At 36.1% G+C, this 24,776-nt stretch overlaps 1 protein-coding gene across 1 annotated transcript in view; it reads left to right on the top strand.

The window, feature by feature from the left end:
* Nucleotides 1-24,776, top strand: part of FANCC (FA complementation group C) — a 197,509-nt gene that overhangs the window by 2,534 nt on the left and 170,199 nt on the right. Inside the window, exon 3 of the mRNA XM_054588089.1 lies at nucleotides 8,998-9,092. Within this exon, the coding sequence (XP_054444064.1) occupies nucleotides 8,998-9,092 (95 nt within the window). The remainder of the gene's footprint in view (nucleotides 1-8,997; nucleotides 9,093-24,776) is intronic.

Below are 24,776 nucleotides of genomic sequence, written 5' to 3'. Positions count from 1 at the left end.
AACTCTGTTCTCATTTCTCCTCCTTATAAACCTTTTAAATCACCTTGTTGGGGCTGAGTTAGGAAACTCTCCATAGCCACCAGCGTTTCCCTTAATTATAACACTTACTGCATGGTTTTATAATTGTTGGTTTGCCTCTCTGATGTTCTGGAAGACTGAATGCCTTTCAAGAGCAGGTACTGTGGTTTTAGTTCTCTTTGTTGTCCTAAGGCCTATGGTAGGGTGGAGCAGGCACATCTGAAGGTGCATAGTTGAGGTTTATTGGCTTGGTTTGACTGTAGTGTTAGCTAATGTAATATTTACTTAGTTTTCATATTTTTTAGTCAAAGACTGTGTAACATATCAGAATAAAAAATAAAATGAATATTTCTCTGATGTTTTAAAGAATTATACAATTTCTCTCTCTTAGCCTGTCATAAGCATTATAAGACCTTGAACTAGGTGGGAAAGGGACAACATAGGCATTTGGTCCTGTGAGCGTACATGCATGGCTGCATTGAACACATTCAAACTCACTTTCTCTGGCCCCCACTTTCATCTGTCTATTCCTCGTCCTCTCCTCTTATGCCTCTTGCTGCTTCTTCCCCTTTGAGTTGATTTTTCCTTCCCAGCCACCAAGCTTGTTCAAATTATTGATCTGAAATGGCAAAACCATCATTGTACAGCCATCACTGTATTTGCCACTCTTACCTGTCCTGTATTTATGTATTTTAGCCATGCCAGTGTTTCTCAAACCTTTGACCAGAAATAAATTCTCTGTACAAGTGTATATGTATATATACATATGTATACATATTATTAGACACCTAGATACATACACATGCACATTCACACCCAGTTCATTAGAAAATGCTTATTTTTATTATGTGCAATCCATATTCACTATACTATTTTAAAAATGGTCTTCCTGACCCAAAACTAATTTCACAATCTCTGAATGGGTCATGACCGAAAGTTTCAAAAAATATTGAGCTAGGCCGATGATACTGATGGAAGAAAAAAGGAAAAGAAATTGTTGAATTTCCTCCATTCAAACACAGGCATTGTAGATGTTTCATGGACTGTGTAAGCAATTTTTAAGAAAAAAATACTATGCCCTGTAAATGTACATCATATGTATAAGACACATTCCTAATTTGGAACTTTAAATTGTGGGAAAGTTTGTGTTAAAGAATAAAAGGAGTAGAATGAGAGGTATTGCTCACTTTGTGCTGGGCACTTGTCTAATTGAGTTCTCGATGATAGTCTTGCATAAAACATAATCATGGATTAGAGTAAATAAGTCACTTATACCAGAATATGAAGCTAGAAAGAGTCAGGAGCCCACCCTTCTAAAGTCCACATTGTTGTAATCTAACATCCTCTCCCCGACTCATGAGTCACACCATTGTGGTTGAACTGATCCTGTCCTGGCTTTACCATTGGCCAACTGAACCTGAATGTATATATTCAAAGGACGGGTATTTACTGATTTTTTTTTCTTCTTGTTTTTTTTTTCTTGTAGAAAATGTGGATCACAAATTCTGCTTTCTTTCCAGTTAGGGAGAAAAGAGACCAGAAGTCTGAACAAGGAGCTGAAAGGAAGGAGAATTTTACAGGGGAGTTCATACTGGGGGTGACTCTTGGAGGACAGTAGATGAGATGGGATTTTCTAAGACTAGCCATGGAACTCTCTGGGTTCCTGATTCTGTATTTGTAAAAGTGAGAGGCTGGACTGATTTTGATCTCTATGACCTTAAAGCTGAATCAGTCTGTCATCTTTCCTTAGCACCTTATCTTCATTGCATTGGCCCCCTCTGACACCAGAAACAGATTCTCCATCTCTTCAATTCTTTGTAGCCTTTTGCACTGCCCATTGAATTTCAGTTTCATGTTTTGAGGTATACCTTTGATTCTGAGCTCATTGAGAAGATTGACAGGCACAGAAGAACTCCATCTTGCCTTTATGCTATTGTTTCGCTGGTGAGCATTTTCTTTCAGGAAAGGATCTTTTTTTTATAATATCAAAATTACATTTTAAATACAGTAAAAGTAAATAATTTCCATCAAGGAAAGAATTCTCCCATAGTATTAAGTGAGAACAGGATCAGAAATAAGGACAATAGGGAAGGAAGAGGTATTTGGAAATAAAAAGACACCACAAAGAGACAAAGTAGATAATAACATAAAGGGAGAGAAACCTTTTATTCAGTGGTATTCCCTACATAAAATTACTGTTTTTACCTCCTTGGAATCCTTGGTTCTAGCTCTGCTCTCCTAATTAAACATAACAGCTATAACCTCTCTTCCTCATTATTTACTGTGTATTGCTGTGTAACAATTTGCCCCGAAACTTGGTAGCTAAAAACAATTAATATTTATTGTTTCAAAAAAATTCTGCATTTATACTTCTAAAATATAAAATTAAAATTCAAATAATTTAGCATTTATTTGAAATTTTAGTTCAAGATATCAAAAAGTAAAATATCAGTGTCAAATATATATTGGTATATTTTTTTCCTTCCACTCTTGTACAGAATCCAAATTTGCACTAAGATCTGCTGTCTGTGACTGCCCCCATCTCACTTAATAGCTGGCTGAATGCTCCATTCCCAAAGTCAGGTCCACCCTGAATCTTGACAAATGATACCATCCCCTTCAGTGTGCTTATGGCACTCATTAATAACAAGTAATGGCTTGCATCTGTAAATTCCTAAAACAAAGTAAGGCCATTAGCAGTACATTTCAGTGTATTTCAGTGCATTGACTCTGGGCTAAGGAAGTCACCTGCTAAAGGTTGGGTGAAAGTTTCTTTGGCTTTTCTTTTTTTGTTTGAGAGAAAAATAAATATACTTGAACTAAAGTGTGAAATCTCTCAACACCTGGGAGAAGCTACCATCTTTTGCATCCTTTTAGATTTAATCTCCATAAATTAACATTTTCTTGTTTTTCTCTTCTTTGTTTCTTTTTTGGAGGGCTTTTGTGTGTGTGTGTGTGTGTGTGTGTGTGTGTGTGTGTGTGTGTGTGTGTGTGTGTTGAATGTCTACATTTTGGAAATGCTTTCCATTAGGTTGCATTCTTTTTTACCCAAAGCTGCTTGTGAAAGCTTGTCACTGGACTGGTTCCAAGCTGGGGTTCTACCCAAGCATGGTGGGGACCTCCAGGCTCTTGACTCATGCAGGAAGGAATTCAAGAATGAGTCCGAGTGAGAGCAAAAACAGTTTTACTTAGGTAGAGAAAGAAAAAGATCAGGACATGGGATCCTGGAGACAGGATCAGGGGTTGAGTTGAGATCGCCTACCGCTGCCCCCCTGCCCCCTAGTTGCAAGTCTTGCAGGGAACATCTGTGAAAGAAGCAAAAATACACATCCCATTTGCAATGAATGAGTGAGTTGAGCTCTGCAGTCAGTCAGTTCCTGGGATTTTATGTGTTTCAGTTTCTGAACTTTGTGGTAACAAATTCTACCTCTGTCTTCAGATTTGTAGGGGAGTCTTGTTACTGATATGGTCTGTTCTGGAAAAGTCATGGTGTTCATCCCCCTGGCTCCCCTTCTACTTGTGCTGTCAGTTTCTCATTGTAGTGATGGTATAATGAGCTTGGGGTCAGTCTATGGTCAATTTTTTTTCCTTTTTGGATTGATCAGGTTTTAGCCAGTGCTTGTTGTTGAAATCAACAACCACTGCAGAAGTTGCCTGAAATAAACATTTTCTCTCTGATTATGCATGAAGGTGGGGGTTCTGATTAGAGGACCTACCTAGTAGCTTATTGACCTATGATGTCCACTCCTACTTCCTCATACCACTTCTTGGAAGTTTTTCCAGACTTATTTCTGTCTTGTCTTAAGTTTATCATCAGATGTACCTGTCATGCTTCTGACATGAAGATGGAATTTCTTCTAATATACTTAAAGCATAGGACATACAATAGTCACATTTTTAATCAGTGACATTGTTTAACCTGAAGAACCCTAGGATCATTAGAGGTTAAGTTATATGATTCTTGAAATAAGTGGATCTCATTTCACTGGCCATTGCTGTATTTGGGCTCATAAAAACTAGGGGGAAAAGTGAACATCCTGGAGAATCAAGATGGCAGAGGGTGAGTGGAAGTCACACTGACCTCCTCCCAGGACCAACCTGGAATTACAACTAAATTGTGGAGAAATCCCCTGGAACAAACAACTGAACAACAGCAAGAAAAGAGCTTTATAACTTTGGCCAGACAGAAGAATCAGCTTTAGCACAACCTACCTGGTAAGGAGTGCGGTAGAGACTCGAGAAGGCGTGCAGACCACCCATGGGTGGCAGCACCAGAAGGATATTGAAACAGCCAGTTGGATCCCCCTAAGAAGAGCAGGGTCTAAATCATAAGCGGATATCTCCAGCCTATAGCTCCAAAGCCCAGAAAGTACACAGGTGACTGCCAGCTGAGAAAAGCGGCAGGGTTGCTCTCTGCCAGAGACAGGCAGCTGGAGAGACAAAGAGCCTTTTAAAGGGCCAACGCATACATTTGTATTTGCAGCTACTTACCCTGGTCTCTGGCAAAGGCAGGGGCAGAGTGGGTTAGAGACATCTGCAGAAAGACTGGGGAAGGTGGCTTTGAGGAGAGAACTGAGGGAGTAGCCCATGGGATCTCGGTACTGACTCATCCCCCATGTGGCAGCAACCATCTTGCTCAGGTAGACCACACCCCTGAGTCGTAGGACCATGAGAGGTCACAATAACCCTGCCCTGAGGAAGGACTTGGCCCTGGCCGGGTAGTCCTAAAGCCTCATGGCTGAATACAGAGTGGCAACCATAGATAGTAGAACCCAGGCTGAAGTGGGCGCAGTGTGGTTTAGAGACACTTGAGGAGAAACTGGAGACGGAGGCTTTGGGGAGAAAACAGAGAGAGTAGTGCATAGGGTCTCAGAGCTGACTTCTCTCCCATATGGCAGCAGCCATCTGGCTCAGGCAGACCAGTCCCCTGAGTAGCAGCAGCGGTGTGAGAGAACCCAATAATGCCGCCCCCCAAGAGGGACTCTGCCTTGCCCTGTGGTCTCTAAACTGGCCTGCTGAGTGCAGAGTGAATAGATTAACAGCTGAAGGAGACAGCCACAGACAGTAGATTCCTGGAAGTCTCAAACAGATTGCCTAAGGTCGGACAGGGTCAACATCTGACAACATCAGAGGCAGATCTAGAAAGAAAAAACAGTGGTCTCCTACCATAGGAGTTTGCACCACAAAGTCAGGAAATCAAGACAGATCAATTTAAGAAGCAGAAGCAAGAAGGAAGAGTCTCACAGATAATGGGAAGACAAAGAAACACCCCCAGCTGAAGACAAAAACTAAATGAAATAGAGGCAAGTAAACTATCAGATACTGACTTCAAAGCAATGGTTCTAAGGAAGCTCAATGAGCTCAGTGAGTAAGAGAGAATTACCAAAAATTACAGGGAAACTACGAGGAACTGCAAACTATATCAGCATGAAAAACAACAGGGGAACTATCAATAAGAGACAAGAGGAAATGAAGAATACAATCTCTGAATTGAAGAACACAGTAGAAGGAATCAAAAGCAGGCTCGATGAAGCAGAGGCTCGAATCAGCGACCTGGAGGACAAGGTAGAAAAAAGCTCCCAGAAAGAGCAAGAAAATGAGAAAAGACTAAAAAATGAAGAGGTATTTAGGGAAATGCAGGACAACCTGAAATGTAATAACATCCATATAATAGGGATACCAGAAGGAGAAGAGGAGGAGGAAGGGACAGAGAACATGTTTGAAAGAGTCATGATGGAAAACTTCCCTAATTTGAAGAGAGAAAAAGTCGCACAAGTCCAGGAAGCACAGAGGGTCCCATTCAAGAGGAACCCAGTGAGGCCCACTCCAAGACACATCATCATTAAAATGGCAAATAACAAAGACAAACAGAGAATCCTAAAGCAAGCATGGAAGAAAGAGATATTAACATATAAGGGAGCCTCGATACGGCTAGCAGCTGACTTCTCAACAGAAACACCGCAAGCCAGAAGGGAATGGCAAGAAATATTTCAAGTCATGAAAGGCAGAGGCCTGCAACCAAGACTGTTCTACCCAGCAAGGCTCTCAATTAAAATGGAAGGTGAAATAAGGAGTTTCCCAGACAAAAGAAGGCTAAAAGTATACATCTCCACCAAACCAGCATTGCAAGATATGCTAAAGAACTGCTTTAAGAAGATGAAGAAAAAGAATTTATGAACACCCAGTTCTTTTCACAGTCAGCAGTACGTGATATTACCAATATTTCTAATACTTATTAATCTGATTGTGACAATCATGTGTTATTTTAGTTGTTACTTTATTATTTGTTGAAACTAAACCTGTTTTTGTATATTTCTTGCCTATTTCTATTGTTTTTAAAAAGCTTTAAATGACTTTTTGGTATTCTTTATCCATTTTTTGATTAAATGTTTATAGAATTTTTTTCCCTAAAACAAAACAAAAACCAAAAAAACTATTAACCCTTTAGATGTATTGCAGATACTTTCCTATCTATTACGTATCCTTTAACTTTTTTATATGTATATTGCTATATTGTCTTAAATGTTTAATATAGTCATTTTTTCAATATTTTACTTTATAGCTTCTGGGTTTGAATATTTTACTTCAGGGTAAGGAAAATACTAGTTTGTATTTTCTCCTAAAACTCCTTAGATTTTACATGTGGATTTTTAGTTCACCTGAATATTTTTTGTATAATATGTGAAATAAGGTTCTATATTTGTTTTATTTCAAGTAATAGTGGTCCATGCACCTTATTTATTGAATAAACCTTATTTTTCCCATTGATTTGAAATATCAATTTAATCATATATTACATTGTTAGACATATACCTTTGTTTTTAGAATGCTCATTTTATTTCACTGATCTTGATTATTTCTGTGCCGGTGTCATGTTTTCATTGCTGAGACTTTATCATGGATTTAAATTTTTTAATATTTTATAATGGATTTTGACATTTAAAAAAGAAAGAAAGAAAGAATAATCTGCATTAAAAAGAAAAGAAAGAAGGAACTCCTACCTTCTGCGACAATGTGGATGGAACTAGAGAATATTATGCTAAGTGAAATAAGCCAGTTGGTGAAAGACAAGTACCATATGATCTCACCTGTAAGTGGAATCTATTCAAGAAATAAAATAACAAACAAAATAAACCACAGTCATGGAAACATGGAACAGACTGAAAGTGACCAGAGGGGATGGGGAAGGAGGACAGTGGTGGACAGAAGGGGAAGGGACTAGACAGAGAACATGCATGAATGACCCATGGACATGGACAACAGAGTGGGAGTTGACTGTGGGAGCCGGGATGGGGGTGGGATGGGTGGCGGAAGGCAAAAGGGCAAAAATTGAGACAACTGTAATAGGATAAACATGATTTAAAAATTTTAAAAAAAGAAAAAGTGAACATCCTTCTGAATAACTTCTGATAAAATTTGTTTAGGGATGTTAGTTATTAGGAGAGTATACGCCTATAAATATTTATGAGGAAAAATGAGTTTAAGAATTACTGTTAGTGTCTTTTGGTGTGTGGTTGAAAATACAGAGATGGGTAAATGTTGTATTTCCCTTATTTCTTGTTAATGAAACCTTTACAAATGCTGTATTTATGAGATGGCAGAAGAGGGTAAAGGGTGAAGGGAAGCAGAGTTTGACAGCAAAGAACATGCCTTCTGGAATATTGCTTATTTTAAACTGGTTTAATTAACAAAAGATTTAGAAAGAAATAAAAACTTCGACCTTCCCCCCAACTACTTTAAGAATTTAAATAGAGAACCTGCTCCAGGAAGGGAGCTATTATGGTAGATAATATAGTTTAATATCAACTAAGTGTGATGGACAAGAAGAGACCTAATAGGGCCCTTTGATCACATTCCTCTTTGTGCCACATTGTTACAGATAGTCCAGCAAACATTTATTTACAAAACATTTTTCGATCTCCATGTGAATTGTCTTCCTGCCCTTTAAAGTCTCATACCACACAATCACCACCCCTTCTCCTTAGCTCAAGATGGCATATAAGCCTTAACTGCCTGATTTCTCCTTTGGTCCCATATTTTTTGGAGCCCCACGCATGTACATTCATCATAAATTTGGTCATTTTCCCCTGTTAATCTGTCTCATGTAAATTTGATTATTAGTTCAGACAAGAATTTAGAAGGGTGGAAGGAAAATTTATTTTTCTGAGGCCCACAAGGGCCTCAGGATTCTGCAAAGGGTTGATTCCCGGTGCTGAGTTCCCTCAGTCTCACCTCCATGGCCTTGTGATAAAGTCCATAGTTGCTTGGCTCTAGTTTCAGGTAACTGACATCTTCAGCCTCATTTTGCGTTTCAATCCTGTTACAAAATTTCCAGCTGGAATGGACTCAGTTTGCAAAAGAGAAAAAAGAAATGGCTCACTAACTAGATAGTCCCATCAATTACAAGATTTTAAAGTTCAGCATTTTCATCACGTATTTAGTAAAGTTTTAAATTTTAGAGTAAAGAATTAGGAGCATGTTAAGAGCCTTCTGTTTTATCTGAACCATTTAGTATTACACAGTCTTTTTGTTGAATTTGTTTTTAACAAGTGAGGGTGTTTTGGCAAATTAGACAAAAGATTAAGTCAGAATATTGAATACTGCTTAAAACAATTATGTTGCCTTAAAAAGGTTGAAACTACTAATGGTTTGAAATGAGAAATAAAGATCTGACGTTTAGAAAAGCCCAGTTCTTTCCATCATTCTTTTTTGGCTTTAAAAATTGCTGCTATAACAGAAAGGGAATTGACCACACAAAGGCTAAGCATATGTGATCCCAAACCCACAAGAAGTAAAAACCCCACAAAATTAAATTTCACACATGGTCCCGGATGCTTGTTCTGTGAACTTAGTAGTTTGAGATTTTCCTAAAATATAATGAATATATTTCCTGCAAATGTAATATTTAAAAATTTGTATACTGATTATCTTTCCATTTTATTTGATTAAACTTACTCATTTTAGTTTTTCTTTTTGTAGATGAAAGCCAAAAAATTATAATATGGTGCTTATGTTGTCTGATTAAAAAAGTACCACAGGATTCTGGAGAATTGAAACTTAACTCCTGGACACGGGTAAGATAATAAATCTTGCCCTGTACTGCTTTGAATTAAATTGATTTTTTAAAGGTGCTGCTCTGACAGTCCAATTCTAGATGTTTTAGAAACATTTCAAACATACTCTTTGCTGTTATATTATCTTGCTTAGTGTAAAGTTATTTAAGAGATTTCATTTTTGTTTGTGAATTCTGTAAAACATCAGTCTTTAGTTGAACTTCCCTCATGCCTACAAGAACTAATGTTGAGTGGTTTTGAAAGGTTACTTTCAGGTAATTAAAAGAATATACCCTATTTCCCTCTAGCAAAAAATTCTTCAAAAAATTGTTTCTCCCTACCAACCTAGTATAAATACTGTAATTATGTAATTCCTCTGCAGGCACTTTCCTGCCTCCCTGATAATCTATTCCATAGTAACACCAAAAATTACAAGTTCTCTGGGAACAGGAGGCTTTATTTTGTGTATTTCAGTTTGCATCCATGCCAGTATGCTCAGACTAGCACATGGTGCTACTTGGCTATTGCTGCTCACACCGTCAAATTGGTTAGTCATCTATGCTAGTCCAGAGAGATGACAGCTTCCTGCTTTCTCATGTCTTGTTTCTGCTTCCTTTTGAAGGGCAGGCACAAGTTGCAGAATGTTGTGAGTTTGAGCTGTGGCTGCCCTCACCACCACCAAGTTGTCTGTTCTTTTCTCTTACTCCCCACTGTCTTGCTGCAGTAACTCGAAGGACTCACTGATGCCTGTCAGACTCCACTTAGTATAACATGTGGTTCAGATTACTGCTTAGTATTATGAACTCACCCACCCAGATTAAGGCATGTGGTTTTGTCTATCAATCTGACTGGTGATATAATTTCATTCACTGTTTTTTGACTGTTCTTTGTTTAATACAAAATTGCTGACAGAGATGACAAAGACAATATTTGTAATTTTCTGTTATATTGAAAGAGGAGTAGAAGGGACAGGGACAGTAAAAATGAAAAGGATTGTGTGAGGGAAGGAAAGAATGCCAAATTTAATTGGAAGGAAAATTAATGTAAAGAGCTGAAGAAAGGTACTGATAAGTGGAATTAGCGATGAAATGGTATGAAAAACAAGGTTAAAGAAATAGACATTTAGTCTTTAATGTTTTCAATTGTTGCTTCCGTTGAGTGTTTGATATTTTAATGAGTATTTAGAGTAATACATAATGACATAGACCATATAATTAAAGTTTTTCTAGGGTGATTTGGGGTTAACTTTCTGTATTTCAATCATGATTTTATTAGTCCATTTAAAAATTTCTTGCCTTACATTTTGTTCTGTCGGTTTCCCTTATTTAATATAGTGTATGTTTATCAATAGGTACTTATTAAGTATAACACAGGGAAATAAAGTAAAAACACTTTATTCCTACCTTCAGGGTATTCATAGACAGGCCATATCATCCAAGGGCAGTGTGATTGAGTTATTAGAAGGGCTGTAAATAGGGATGATGGTAACACAGAGGAGGAACACTTGCTCAGACTTAGGAGTTTGGAGACCTTCCTGGGGGAGATGGCACATTAGATGAGTTTTGGAGGATGACTGGGAAAGCAGGGATAGAGTTTTAGGAGTGGTATTGTAGTCATCAGAAAGAGCATGTGCAGAGAAAGCATGATGGTAAGAAAGCAATTGTTGCATTCAGGGGACGGTAGGTACTTAGACATACCTGGGGTTGGGATTTTATAGGATTGACGATGAAGCATAAAGCTGAGAAACAAGTAAACATCCAGTTTACTTGTTATGTATGATTATAAGAGGTTACAGGAGTTATGTATGATTATAAGAGGTTACAGGAGTTATGTATGATTATAAGAGGTTTTCATTTTATCTTGAAGGCAGTGAGGAAACCACCAAAGTATTTTGAACAGAGAAGTAATATGGCCAGGTGTGAGTTTTAGAAATTTAACAGCAAAAAGAAATTGATTTGGAAGGTGGCAGGGTTAGAATTTGGAAGCTAATGTTAGTGATAAAGCTGAGAAATTGTGAGGACCTGAATGAAATGGGTAAGAGGGACCAGATTTATGATATTAATAAGGTGAATATCCAAAAGATGTAATGGCAGATTAAGTGCAGATGTACTTACATGTAGGTACAGCTGAACATACCATTCTCAGGAGAGCAAGCTGATTTGTAAATGAAGGGCTTACAGTCATCAGTGTAAGTGAATAATGGAAGCCTTGGGTGAGAGTGAGATCACCCAGGGAGAGCACCTAGAAAGGGCCTCAGGACAGCCTTGAGAGACACTGGCACTTAAAAAAATGAGTGGACGAATAAGCTCCACTGCATTACTAAAAATGTTCGTGGTGGGAGGTGGTCAAAGAAGTAAGAGGAGGTAAGTAGCAGCAGCGTTTCAAGAAGGAATGAGTACCAGTCATTCTAATATATAATGCTATAGTGCCTCACTGTTCAATAGAAATAAAATAATACAAAGACCATTTTAAATTTTCCACTAAGCTGCCTCAAAAAACATAAATAGGTGAAATTAATTTTAATAATCTTATTCAACCCAATATATCAAAAATACTCATTTCAACATAAAATTAATGTAAAAATTATTAATGAGATTATGTTATAGTCTGTTTTTCATACTAAGTCATTGAAATCCAGTGTGTATATTATACTTATGCTTATATCTACATGTTATATCTTAATGCAAATGCTAGATTTTCATCAGAAATTCTTGATCTGTATTTTGATTTCATGAAGTCCACATACCCAGATTATTTGTACTCAGTATATTTGAAGTGCTTGGTAACCATATGTGTGAGTAGTGGTCGCTGAAATATTAGAGTGTATTTGACAGGGCAGCTGTAGGGCATAAAGCAAGTTAAGGATTGAAAAGCACTAACTGGATTTAGCCACTAGCAGGAATGACCTTGTTGAGAATAGGTTAATGGGAGATTGAGGAAAGTAGCTAGATTGCTACAGATTGAGAAATGATGGGGAAATAAGGAAGTGGAGATGATAAACTTCGGTTACTCTTAAGAAACAAGGGAGAAAGAAGGTGGTAGTTAGACTAGATCATAGAATTGAGTTGATGGAAATTGAAAAAGAATTGAATAGATTTCTGAGAAGAAAGCACAGGTAGGAAGAGGTTGAGGACATAGGAGACTGGGAAAACAGTTTTCCTTCTCATTGTACTAGACAAACCCCTAATATTAACTAATAGAAAAGGTATCTAGAATAACATTAATTATTCAGGTATTAGCAAGCTAATTACATATACCTATCACAAATCAATACCTGCATAATCACATGATGTTGACCATAAATGCAGCAAGACAGAAGATCCTTGTTGGTATATGAATCAATTGTACGTCTTGGGTATGCTTTCTTGTACATGTCTTGGGTGTACTTTCTTTTTACTTTAGAAGTGATACTTTCACCGTAAGAGTTATAGTTCTATATTACATGTTAAGGATGTATAACTTGTCATCCAAATCCTGAAAATTAGAAAATTATATAACAAGCCATATTTCAATATTCATTAGTTTTATTTAATGAGCATTTATTTAGTGCCTGGTATGTGCAATGCTGTGGTAATTGTGGTGATAAAATCTTGGGTTATTCTGTGTTCCTAGAATATCACAAGTGTGACTAAAACAGCCTGAGTGAAACACCAAGAATTTCTTCTATAAATTGTCAAATTCAGTAAAAATTCAGAATAATCATTAAATTTGAAAATGTTAGACAAAGTTGTATGAGTTGTATTTTTAGAACAGAAAAAAATTTCTGTTTTATGCTAGCCATATGTTAGCATATGTTAATATGTTATGCTGGAAATATATTAATACAATGTATATTTTGGAGTTTTACTGGCAACCACAAATGTGCCATGTTATAACACTACCTCAATGACTAGTCTTATAGTTTAGACTCTCAGGGGTGTCCAACCTTTCAGTGTCTCTGCACCACACTTGAAGAAGAAGAGTTGTCTTGAGCCACACATTAAATATGTTGTGACATGTAATCACACACACAAAAAAATTTCATAAAGTTTTAAGTAAATTCACGATTTTGTGTTGGACTACATTCACAGCCATTCCTGGGCTGCATGCAGCCTGTGGACCGCAGGTTGGACACCTCTGGTAGAGGCTGGCTGAAGTGACAGGATTTTTCACATCTTTTTGGAATATTTGGTTCTTGAAAAACTTAGTTTTACCGGTGAATCCATTGAACAGATACCTTTGGAGCGCCTACTGTTTACCAGGTACTGTGAGGATACAGCAGTGGATCTAAATACAGCATTATTTACAATAGACAAGATATGGAAGCAACCTAGGTGTCCATCAATGGATGATTGGATAAAGAAAATGTAGTGTGTGTGTATGCAATGAATGTTATTCAGCATATTTCCAACAACGTGGGTGACCTTAGAGGTCATTATGCTGAGTGAAGTAAGTCAGACAGAGACAGGCAAATATCATACGAGCGCACTTATATGTGGAATACGAAAAAAAAAGCAAGCTCACAGATAGAATAGATTGGCAGTTGCTGGGAGTGGGAGAAATGGGTGAAGGGGGTCAAAAGGTACAAATTTCCAGTTATAAGAGAAGTAAGTCATGGGGATGTAATATATAGCATGGTAACTATAGTTACTACTATACTGTATATTTGAAAGTTGCTAAGAGGGTAGGTCTTAAAAGTTATCATAAGAAATAAAAATTTTTGTAACTGTGGTGATGGATGCTAATCTGCTTATTTTGGTAATCATCTTGCAATTTGATATAAATATCAAATCATGTCACACCCATGAAACTAATGTTATATGTCAACTATGCCTCCCTAATTAAAACAAGTCACACATGCCAAGATGTATAACAAATAATTGCTTGGTGCTAGAGAAGAAAATAGAGGTGAGTAAGAGAAAGAGAAGCTGAAGTTTCATTATTAGAAAGGATAGTTAGAAATGTTCTCCAAGGAGGTAACTCTTTAGGAAAGATTTTAGTTGAAGGAGTAGCCCTATTTGTTTTTTAAAAATTCTACTTGGTTGTCTTTTTCTTACTGATTTGTAGAAATTCTTTATATATGCTGAATATGGGTACCTTTTTAAAAATTATATATGTATTATAGCTAGTTTTTTTCTGCTCTGTGGTTTATGTTTTTGTGTTTACATTTTCTTATTTTCTTTTAAGGGAGGTATTTTACATTTTATTTTAGTTAGATTTATCAGTCTTTCTCTTTGTGGTTAATAACTTTGTGTCTTATTTAAGAAAATTTTCCCTACTCTGAGGTAATGAAGACCTTCCATCTTCTAAAAGTGTATTGATTTGCCTTTCCCATTTGGTGTGCGACCTGTGTGTAACTGTTTTATTGAATGGTCTAAGGTGGGCATCCATATTTATTTTGCTTTGACATGGGTACCCCATTGTTCTAATACCATTATTGCAAAGTCTTTTTCTCACTTTTCTATGTACATTGCTTCACCAAAAATTGTGTCTTTGTATGTGCAGGTGTGATACTAAATCTCTTCTTCGGTCTCATTGTCTGTCTATTGTATAATGCTTAATTTTGTGTGCCAACTTGACTGGTCCATGAGGTGCCAACTATTTGATCAAACATTATTCTGGGTGTTTCTGTGAGGATGTTCTGGGATGTGATTAACATTAAACTAGTAGACTGAATAAAGCAGATTATCCTTTTTGTGTGTGAATTTCACCCAATTAGTTGAAGGCCTGAATAGAACAAAGACTTAACCTTCCCATAAGGGCTTTCTCTATATTGAAATGTAATAAACAGTGTTCCTTGAGTGAACTCTAAATTCCATGTTTTGTTATTTTTCAATGTAACACATAATTGTCGGCATTTTACAGAGAGCATCCTGCATTTAGAAAACCAATTGTCGCAGAGATGATGATGTTTGACAGTGAGATGGAAGACAGGCAGGGATCTCAGAAGAATGACAGTAGGTTTGGTGCTGGCAAAATGGCTCTAGGGATTAGTCAGCTAAGGGGCCAACACTGGTATTTTGGAAACATGTTTATGGTAATTTATGTTGTTATATTAGTCCTCCTTATTCATGGTTTCACTTTCTGCAGATTCAGTTAACTGGGGTCAACTGCCATTCAAAAACATTAAATGGAAAATTTGAGAAATAAACAACATGTAAGTTTTAAGTTGCACGCCATTCTGAGCAGCATGATAAAATGTTGTGTTCTACTTCATCAAGCCCAGGATGTGAATCATCCCTTTGTCTGGCAGATTCACTCATTACTTTTCATCACCTAGGCATTGTGTCATCACACATCATCACAAGAAGAATGATGAATATTACAGCACACCATTTTTGAGAGAGCAAGAGACCACATTCATATGATTTTTATTTTTTAAAATTATTCTTATTTTTTAATCTTTGCCTCAGGATATATTTACCAATTTTAGAAAGAGAGGAAGAGGGGAGCAGAGAGAAAGAGACATTGATGTGAGAGAGAGAGACATCAGTCAGTTGCCTCCCATGTGCTCCCTGACTGGGTGGGGATCAAAACCGCAACTTAGGTATGTGACCTGATTGGGGATTGAACCTGCAACCTTTTGATGCTTCAGCCAACTGAGTCACCTGGCCAGTGCTAATGTAACTTATGTTACAGGTTACTGAATGACCATTTAAAATGGAAAATGGCATAATTCCTGAGGGCTATTAGCAAAAGACAGCAGAGGCAAGGTGAAATTCAGGTACAAGGCAGAGGAAGCTGTAGATTCCTCTTCCACAGTTCCACTCTCGTAACACAGTGGCACTTGTGAATGACTGCTGCCTCTCTTGTTTTACTTTTTTTTTATTTATTTATTTTTATTATTTTTGTGTGTCAGTCTATTATTTCCCATCCTCCCAACCACCTGTTGGCAACCATCAGCTTATTCTCTACATCTGTGTGTTTGTTTCTATTTTGTTATTTTTTGGGGTTTTTTTTTTGAAGGTTTCTCATATAAGTAATACCATACAGTATTTGTCTTTCTCTGTCTTATTTCATTTATCATAATACCCTCTAGGTCCACCCATACTGTTGCAAATGGCAAGATTTTTATTCTTTTTTATAGTTGATTAATATATATACATAAACACACATATCTCTCACATCTTTATCTGTTCATCTATTGGTGGACATCTAGGTTGCTTCCATATCTTAGCTATAACTAGTAATGCTGCAATGAGCATAGGGGTATATCTATATTTTTGAATTAGTGTTTTTGTTTTCTTTGCATAAATACCCAGAAGTGGAGTTGCTGGAATATATGACAGCTTAATTTTTAATCTTTTTGAGGAATTGAGGAATCTGCATAGTGACTTCACTAATTTACAATCCCATCATCAGTGTACCAGGGTGCCCTTTTTTCTCTGTTTTCACTAGCACTTGTTATTTCTTAATTTCTTGATGATAGCCAACCTGAAGAATGTTAGGTGTTAATGCCATTGTGGTTTTAATTTGCATTTTCTTGATGATTAATCATGTTAATTATCTTTTCATATGTCTGTTAGATATCTATATGTCCTCTTTGGATCTCTTTATTCAAGTCCTCAGTCCATTTTTTAATTGGATTGTTTGATTTTTTTGTTGTTAACATGTATTGGTTTCTTTTGTAAAAAAATCCTCACCTGAGACTATTGTTTATTGATTTGAGAAAGAGGGGTCGGGGGGAAGGAAAGAAGGAAGGAAGGAAAGAGAGAGAAACTTCAATGTGAGAGAGGAACATCAATTGATTGCCTTCTGTTGGTGTTACCCCAGGAGATGGAACCCAAAACCTAGGTATGTGCCCTGACCAGGAATTGAACCTGCGACCTTTGGTGTACAGAATGATGTTGCAATCAATAGAGCCATCTGGCCAGGGCAAGATGTAGCAGTTTCTTATATATTTTGGACATTAACCCCTTATTGCTTGTATCATTTTCAAATATTTTATCTTATTTAGTAAATGGTCTTTTTGTTGATGGTTTCCTTTGCTGTGCAAAAACTTTTTAGTTTGATGTCCCATTTGTTTATTTTTTTCTATTGTTGCTCTTACCTAAGGAGACATATCTGACAAGATATAGCTAAGAGTAATGTTGCCTGTGTTTTGGTCTAGGAATTTTACGGTTTTAGGTCTTACATTTAAATCTTTAATCTATTTTGAGTTTATTTTTGTATATGCTGTAAGAAAGAGGTCTTCTTTTATTTATTTTTTGTATGTATCTGTCCTGTTTTCACACCATCACTTATTGAAGAGACTGTCTTTACCACATTGTATATCCTTGCCTCCTTTGTCATAGGTTAATTGACTGTATAAGTGAGCATTTATTTCTGGGCTCTCTATTCTAGTCCATGGCTCTATATGTCTGTTTTTATGCCAGTAACATACTGTTTTGTTTATTATAGCTTTGTAGTATAGTTTGATGTCAGGTTGCATGATAACTTCCCACTTTGTTCTTTCTCAAAAGTTCTTTGGCTATTTGGGGTCCACTGTGGCTCCATGTAAATTTTAGGATTAGTTGTTTTAATTCTGAGAAGAATGCCATTGGTATTTTCATAGGGATTGCATTGAATTTGTATATATTGCTTTAGGTAGTAAAGACATTTTAACAATATTAGTCTTTAATCCATGAGCAAGGTATATCCTTCCATCCTTTCTTCAGTTTCTTTCTTCATTGCATCATAGTGCTTCACTTCTTTTATTAAGTTTATTCCTATGTATTTTATGTTTCTTGGTGCAGTAATTGTATTGTATTCCTTAGAAACAAAACTGATTTCTGCATATTCTGTATCCTGTAACTCTTGTTAGAGTCTTTGGGGTTTTCTGTATATGGTATCATGTCATCTTAAAATAATGAGAGTTTTACTTCTTTCTTTCTTTCTGATTTTTGTGCCTTTACTTTTTTTTTTTATTTTTATCCGATTGCTGCATATATGCTTTCCAATACTGTGTTGAGTAGTGGTGGTAGAGGTCATCCTTGTCTTGTTTTTGATCTAAAGTAAAACCTTAAGCTTTTTACCACTGACTATGATACTTTGCTGGGGGTTTGTCCTACAAGTTTTATTATGTTGAGATATATTCCTTCTGTATTGATTTGTTGAGAATTTTTATTATAAAACTACACTGACTTTTGTCAAATACTTTTTCTTTGCATCTATTGAGATGATCATATTGTTTTTATATTTTGTTTAATGTGGTATATCACACTGATTGATCTGGGATGTAGAAGCATCCTTGCACCCAGGGAGGATGAATCTCACTTGATCATGGTATTCAGTCCTTTTAATGTATTGTTGAATCTGGTTTGCTGATAATTTTGTTGAGAATTTTTACATTTATGTTCATCAAAGATATTGGCCTGTAATATATTTTTTTTATAATGTCTTTGGTTTTGGTATCAGAGTAATAATGGCTGTGTAAAATGAGTTTGGAAGTATTCCTTTCTCTTTAATTTTTTGAAATAGTGTGAGAAGGATAGACATTCTTCTTTGAGTGTTTGGTAGAATTCACCTGTGAAGCCCTCTAGTCCTGGACTTCTATTTCTTGGGAGGTTTTTTTATTTTCATTTTTTAATTACTGCTTTAATTTTGTTGCTACTAATTCATCTACTTATTTTTTTTTCTTCCTGGTTCAGTCTTGGAAGTTTATATACTTATCGAAATTTATCCATTTCTTCTAGATTGTTAAATTTTAGGACATGTAATTGTAGTATTCTTTAATTATTCTTTGTGTTCTGTGGTGTCAGTTGTAACTTCTCTTTCTTTTATTATTTTATTTATGTGGAATCTCTGTTTTTCTCAATGAGTTTGGCTAAAGGTTTGTCAATTATGTTTATCTTTTCAAAAAACCAGCTCTTAGTTTTATTGATTTTTTCCTATTTTTTAAAATTTCACTTTGTTTATTTCCAGTCTTAATATAATTGTTTTCTTCTTTCTGTTTTGGTTGGTTTGTGCTCCTTCTTCTATTTTCTTTAGGTGTAGAGTTAGATTGTGTATTTAGGATGTTTCTTGTGTTTTGTGGTAGGTCTGTATAGCTATGAACCATCCTCTTAGAACTTCTTTGGCTGCATTCAATAGATTCTGAAAAGTTTATTTTTATTGTTTCAGAATAGGTTTATATTTCCTTTTCAACCCATCGGTTGTCAAGCAGTACGTTGTTTAGTCTCTACTTATTCCTAGAGACTACTTATTTGTATTTTTTCTAGTTTTCTTCCTGTATTTGATTTCTAGTTTCATGCCATTATGGTTGGAAAAGATGCTTCATGTGATGTCATCCTTCTTGAATTTATTGAGGCTTGTTTAGTGGCTTAATATGTGATCTGTTCTGGATAATGTTGTATGTGTGCTTGAAAAAAATGTATATTGTGCAGTTTTTGGATTCATTGAACTATAAATATCTATTAAGTTGATCTGGCCTAATGTGACATTTAAAGCTATTGTTTTGAAACCAGAAAAGTCAGCATTCATGCTCCCTGTCACTACCAGAACCAGTAAGTAGAGACAAGGATTAAATCTTTAGGGTCATTTTATTCAAATGCTGGCAATCTGAAAAGATGGTGGAGTATGTACCCTAAAATCCCAAGCTGACCTTTTTGTGAAGAAAAGGGTAGGTAAGGGGTTTGGAAAAAAGGTTAATCAGATAAGAGTTGCAATCCAGCAGTGGTTTTCCTAGTGTTTCTTTATCTGCTGATCAACAATTATTTATCTACGCATCACAGGATTTCCCTCCCTTGAACACAATGGCTCAAGATACCATCTTGATGACTTACAGATCCCCTGGAGTCAAAGATTGAATTGCTTATGACCTCCTGGAGTCACATAGGTCATGTATTCTAGTTCCTGGAATAATAGCTTTCCACATGCATTAATCATTTAAGCCTATCAACTCTAACTAAGGCTAAAATCTTTAATTCTTGAGTTCCCCTGTTAATTTCCATATTAATTTTCTGTCTGGATGAAATATTCATTGATGTGAATGGGGTATTAAAATTCCCTGCAATTATTGTATTACCATGGATTTCTCTTTATGTCTATTAATATTTGCTTTATATCTGTAGGCACTCCTATGTTGGTTGTGTAGATATTTATTATTATTATATCCTCTTCTTGGATTGACCCCATTATAATTATGTAAAGCCCTTCTTTGTCTTAGAGTATATTTTGTCTCATATGAGTATTGCTACCCAAGCTTTCTTTTCATTTCTGTTTACTTTGAATATCTTCTTCCATCCCTCCACTTTCAGTATGTATGTGTCTTTCAATCTGGAGCGAGTCTCTTTAAAGCAGCGTCTATATAGGTCATGTTTTTAAAACAATTTTTTATTTTTCAATTACAGGTCACATACAATATTGTATTAGTTTCAGGTGTACAACATAGTGATTAGACATTTATATAACTTACAAAGTGATCACCCAAAATGGGTCATCTTGTTTAGTCCATTCAGCTACCTTGTGTCTTTTTATTGGAGCATCTGCTCTATTTACATTTGAAGTAATTGTTGATAAGTATGTACTTACTTCTATTGTGTTAAGTGTTTTTGATTGTTTTCATAGGTCTCTGTTCCTTCCTACTTGATCTCTGATCTCTTTCCCTGTATCTTTTTATTGAACATTTAATCTATTTACATATTGATAAGTGTGTTCTTATTTCCATTTTGTTAATTGTTCCTTGGTTGTTTCTATAGTTCTCTGTTTCTTTCTTTGTCTTATGATCTCATTACCTATAGAGTTTTGTTTTGATTTCTTTCTCTGAATTGTTTGTATATCTTTTTAGATTTTTGGTTTATGGTTATTATGATGTTTATGCATATCATTATTTATCTATAGCAGTCAGTTTGAAGCTGATAGGCATTTACATTTGAATATATTCTACAAGGACTATGTTTTACTCTTTCTCCACACGTTGTTATTGATGTCATGTTTTAGATTTTATTGTGTTGTGTATCTTCGGACTACTTACCGTAGTTTGATAATTTTTTCTTTTGACCTTCATAGTAGGTTTTTACATGTTTGTTTCACTGTATTTATTGAATATTTGGCTTTAACTGTGAGATTATTCCGTTTCTCATTTTTTTTTTTTTATTTCTGGTTATGGCCTTTATTTATCTGCTTAAAGGAGACACTTTAACATTTTTTGTAAAGCTGATTTAATGGTGAAGAACTCCTTTAGTTTTTGCTTGTCCGGAAAACTGTTATCTCTCCTTCAATTCTGAATGATAAAGGACTGGCCATATAAATTTCTTTAAAAATATTCTTTTTCTTTCATTTGTATTTTTCATGAAAATTCCTCTTTAAGTCAGTTATGAGCTTCATACCTCTTTATTCTCCACATTGTGAACTTTCATATACAGTGTAACCTTGATGTAATGAATCATTATTTTTAAAAAGTTTCTTCACAAGCATTTTTTGAAAAACTGATATGGCAGCTATTTTATGGACTTGGTTTTTACTTTTTGCAAATATTGCATATGGACTATCTCAGAAAAAAAATAAAGTACCAGGATAAACTAGTGTTTTAAAAATAGTATTTGTTAAGACTTGGCAAAATTCAAATGCCTTTGAATATAAAATTGAATAAAATAAAAAGTTAGAGTTTTTAAAAATGAGTGACATTAAAAAAAATTCCACTAATAAGGTTAAACAGCTTTGCACTTGATAGATGTTTTTTAAATTCATCCATGTGCCAAATGCAATGAAGAAAACAAGATATGTGCTCCCTAGACTCCTCACCCATGAAACCAACCTTGAGCCAGTGAAACTACTCACTATCATGAAAAACATTTAGGCTTCATGCTCGGTGCTATGTGGTCTGCTCCAGCCAGGGGACCAAAGCTCATACAATATGTAACATTGGTTCAGTGGACAGAATTACTGCAATGTCTTCCAAACTGCTAGGGACACCAGATGGTGAACTTTTTTCATGGTGGCCTTGAAAAAAAAAATACCTGCATTGATTTCTGAATTGAACACTTTAAAAAAAAACAAAACTATTTTCACTAATATAATTAAGGAAGCAACTATTTCATCAATATTTTTCAGCTTTCTTAGACATTAAATTCCACAGAGTTGGGCCATTCTGTTTTTTGTTCAGAATTGTATTTCTAGTTCATAATATGCACAAAATAAAAAGGCACGGAATGAATAAAATTAACTAAATTTTAATCATTCACAATTTTGTTCATTCTTTTTTTCCTAAAATGTAGATTACCCAGATTTTTATATTTTACTTTGTGGCGAATCTATTACAAAATCAAATACGGAAAGAGCCGTGAAGAAAAGTATAAATTGAAGTGTGTGTGTCTGTGTGTATACTGACAAGTCCTAAGTTTACCAATCCAGGTTAAACCTCTCCCTGAGCATCACATTCCTAAATGACTGATTTCTTCTTTTTTAAAAAAGATTTTATTTATTTTTAGAGAGAGGGGAAGGAAGGGAAAAAGAGGAGAGAAATATCAATCAGTTGCCTCTCATATGGACCCAACTGGGGACTTTGCCCTCAACCCAGGCATGTGCCCTGACTGGGTATTGAACTGCTGACCTATCAGTTCACAGGCTGGCACTCAGTCCACTGAAGAAATTTTCCTCTGTTGCCTGTTCCCAGCCACTTCTATTCAATAATAGAAAGGAAGAGATATAGAAGAGGGCTCGATTTGTATTGCATCCCCTGAGCTATGGTTCCAAAAATGTAAAGGGGCACCAAAAGGCAGTAATGAAGGAAGGATAGAAGAGAGGGTCTCTATATGCCACTGTCCTGGAACATGATACAGAAGAGGAATATGAACAGCTGTTGAGATGACCTGATATCCTTCCCCTCCCTCTTGTACATTCTTACTTAGTTTATTTTGGGGATCCTGCCATTTCTTCCCCTTACATTTCTTAGTGAATGTTTCTTACTATCATCCACTAAGATGCCCAAGTCCAAAAACTGTTCCTTCTTAGAGGGAAACAAATTTCCCATTCCTTATGTTTCTAGAGAAGACAGAATGTCAAACCCACTTCCCAGTACAGAAAAGAAGAGAAGGAACAGTTTGGGAATCTCTGAAGGATGTTGTCCTGTCATATCCATATCATCCTCAGCTGTCTCCACCTCACCCAAGATGACACTCCCTTCCCAAGGTGGCTACATCCCAATGACCGATTGACACAGAGGTATAAAGGTCTTGCTCTCCTGTCCCAATGTGGAAAGCTCTCTAAGGGGTCTCTCATTTCTATCCCTCTAGGAACAGCTGAGGTTTCTGTTAGAGCTGCACTGCAGCCAAACTTTTCCCTCTATTTAATCCTGCCTCCTTTCTTCCCCTCCACAGCTATCACTCCTCAAACCACTCCCTGCACACTAGTCTCCACCTCAAAGTGATTATTTCCAGAGGGCCCAACCTACAACATCATCGCAATGCCCTCACTCTCTCCTCTCCAGGAGAACTGACCTTCTTGGTTGAAATGCCCAGTACCATACATACCTCTCCTGTCGCTTTCCAACTGGCCTTACCTATAGAAATGATGTGTTCTGATCTACTGTTGCAATATGCTTAGCCACAGGTTCATTCCATGCCAGACAAGCCTATGGTGCTTCAGCTTAGCTGTGTCTGACTTATTTGTCTACCAAATCTGGAGAGGCCCAAATGACCCAAAGACATGTAACATTCTTGAATCTGTTTTAAGAGTTAAACGATTAATGCTTTGCTTTCCAACTGCCTACCCACCCCCCCAATATATTGTATCAACTGGTTCCTAACTAGGGAGGTAACAGACGTATAATTTATTAGTTCCCTAAAATTTCAACATTTTCCTTAACTGCTCCTCTCTCCTTTCCCTAACAACTACTAAGTACCAAGTCCTGCCCTCTTGTGTTCTCAAATGTATTTTCAATACCAAAACCACTATCTTATTTATATTTATATAACATAGGTGTGCCCTACCAACCCTGCTAACACCATTTAAACTCTACCAATTAAAATCCTTGTCTTTCTGATTAAGTAAATTTTTCAGTATGAGCCATTTGGACTGTATCAGGATCTGGCCCTTTCTAACTCTCATGTACAGCTGGTATTTGATAAACATGATAGCCCAAGAAGACCGTTTCTAGCTTCTTCTCTGTGTACTTTCCTACATGCACCTCAAATTACTTTCAGTTCTCCAAGTTCCATGCATGCCCTGTGCCTCTGCTAAACTAGAAACTCAGGCCTCATAATGCAAAAATCAACTGTCATCTGAAACCATTTCTGACCACCCCTGTAAACTTCCCAATTTCCTCTCAACAAAGCTTTCCCCTATCTTTGAGCTACCACAGTACCTTCTGTGTGTTGTTTTACTTCTACTCTTGTTATACTGTAATGAAACTACTTGACCCAAGGTCTTTACATTCCCCCAAATCTGCTTGTAAACAGTTGGTATTCAGAATATATTTAAGGAATAAGTGAATAAAGAAAAGATTATGAAAAACTAGAGAGCAAGGGAGAAAGCAGGAAGGCATGCTAATCATAACAAATACACCTCTCTCAATGCTGCAGTTAAACACTTTCAGTAGCTCCTTCAATTGCTTTATATTACTAATTTATGGACAAGCTCACAATTTGGCATTCATGGCCTTCCAAAATTTCTCCCACACTATTTTTCTAATCTAACTTCTAATTCCCTTCACAAGTATTTATTTTTCAGTCTAACTGAAATAATTTTTTCTTGACCACGCCTAACCTTCTGTCTGCTCATTTTCTACTTTCCAAGTGGAAAGCCCAC

The sequence above is a fragment of the Pteronotus mesoamericanus genome, unplaced genomic scaffold, assembly GCF_021234165.1.
Source record: "Pteronotus mesoamericanus isolate MK-2021 breed Mesoamerican mustached bat unplaced genomic scaffold, CSHL_Meso_final scaffold_125, whole genome shotgun sequence".
NCBI lineage: Eukaryota > Metazoa > Chordata > Mammalia > Chiroptera > Mormoopidae > Pteronotus > Pteronotus mesoamericanus.
Note: the sequence above shows the minus strand (reverse complement) of the source record. Positions and strands in the feature narration are given on the sequence as shown.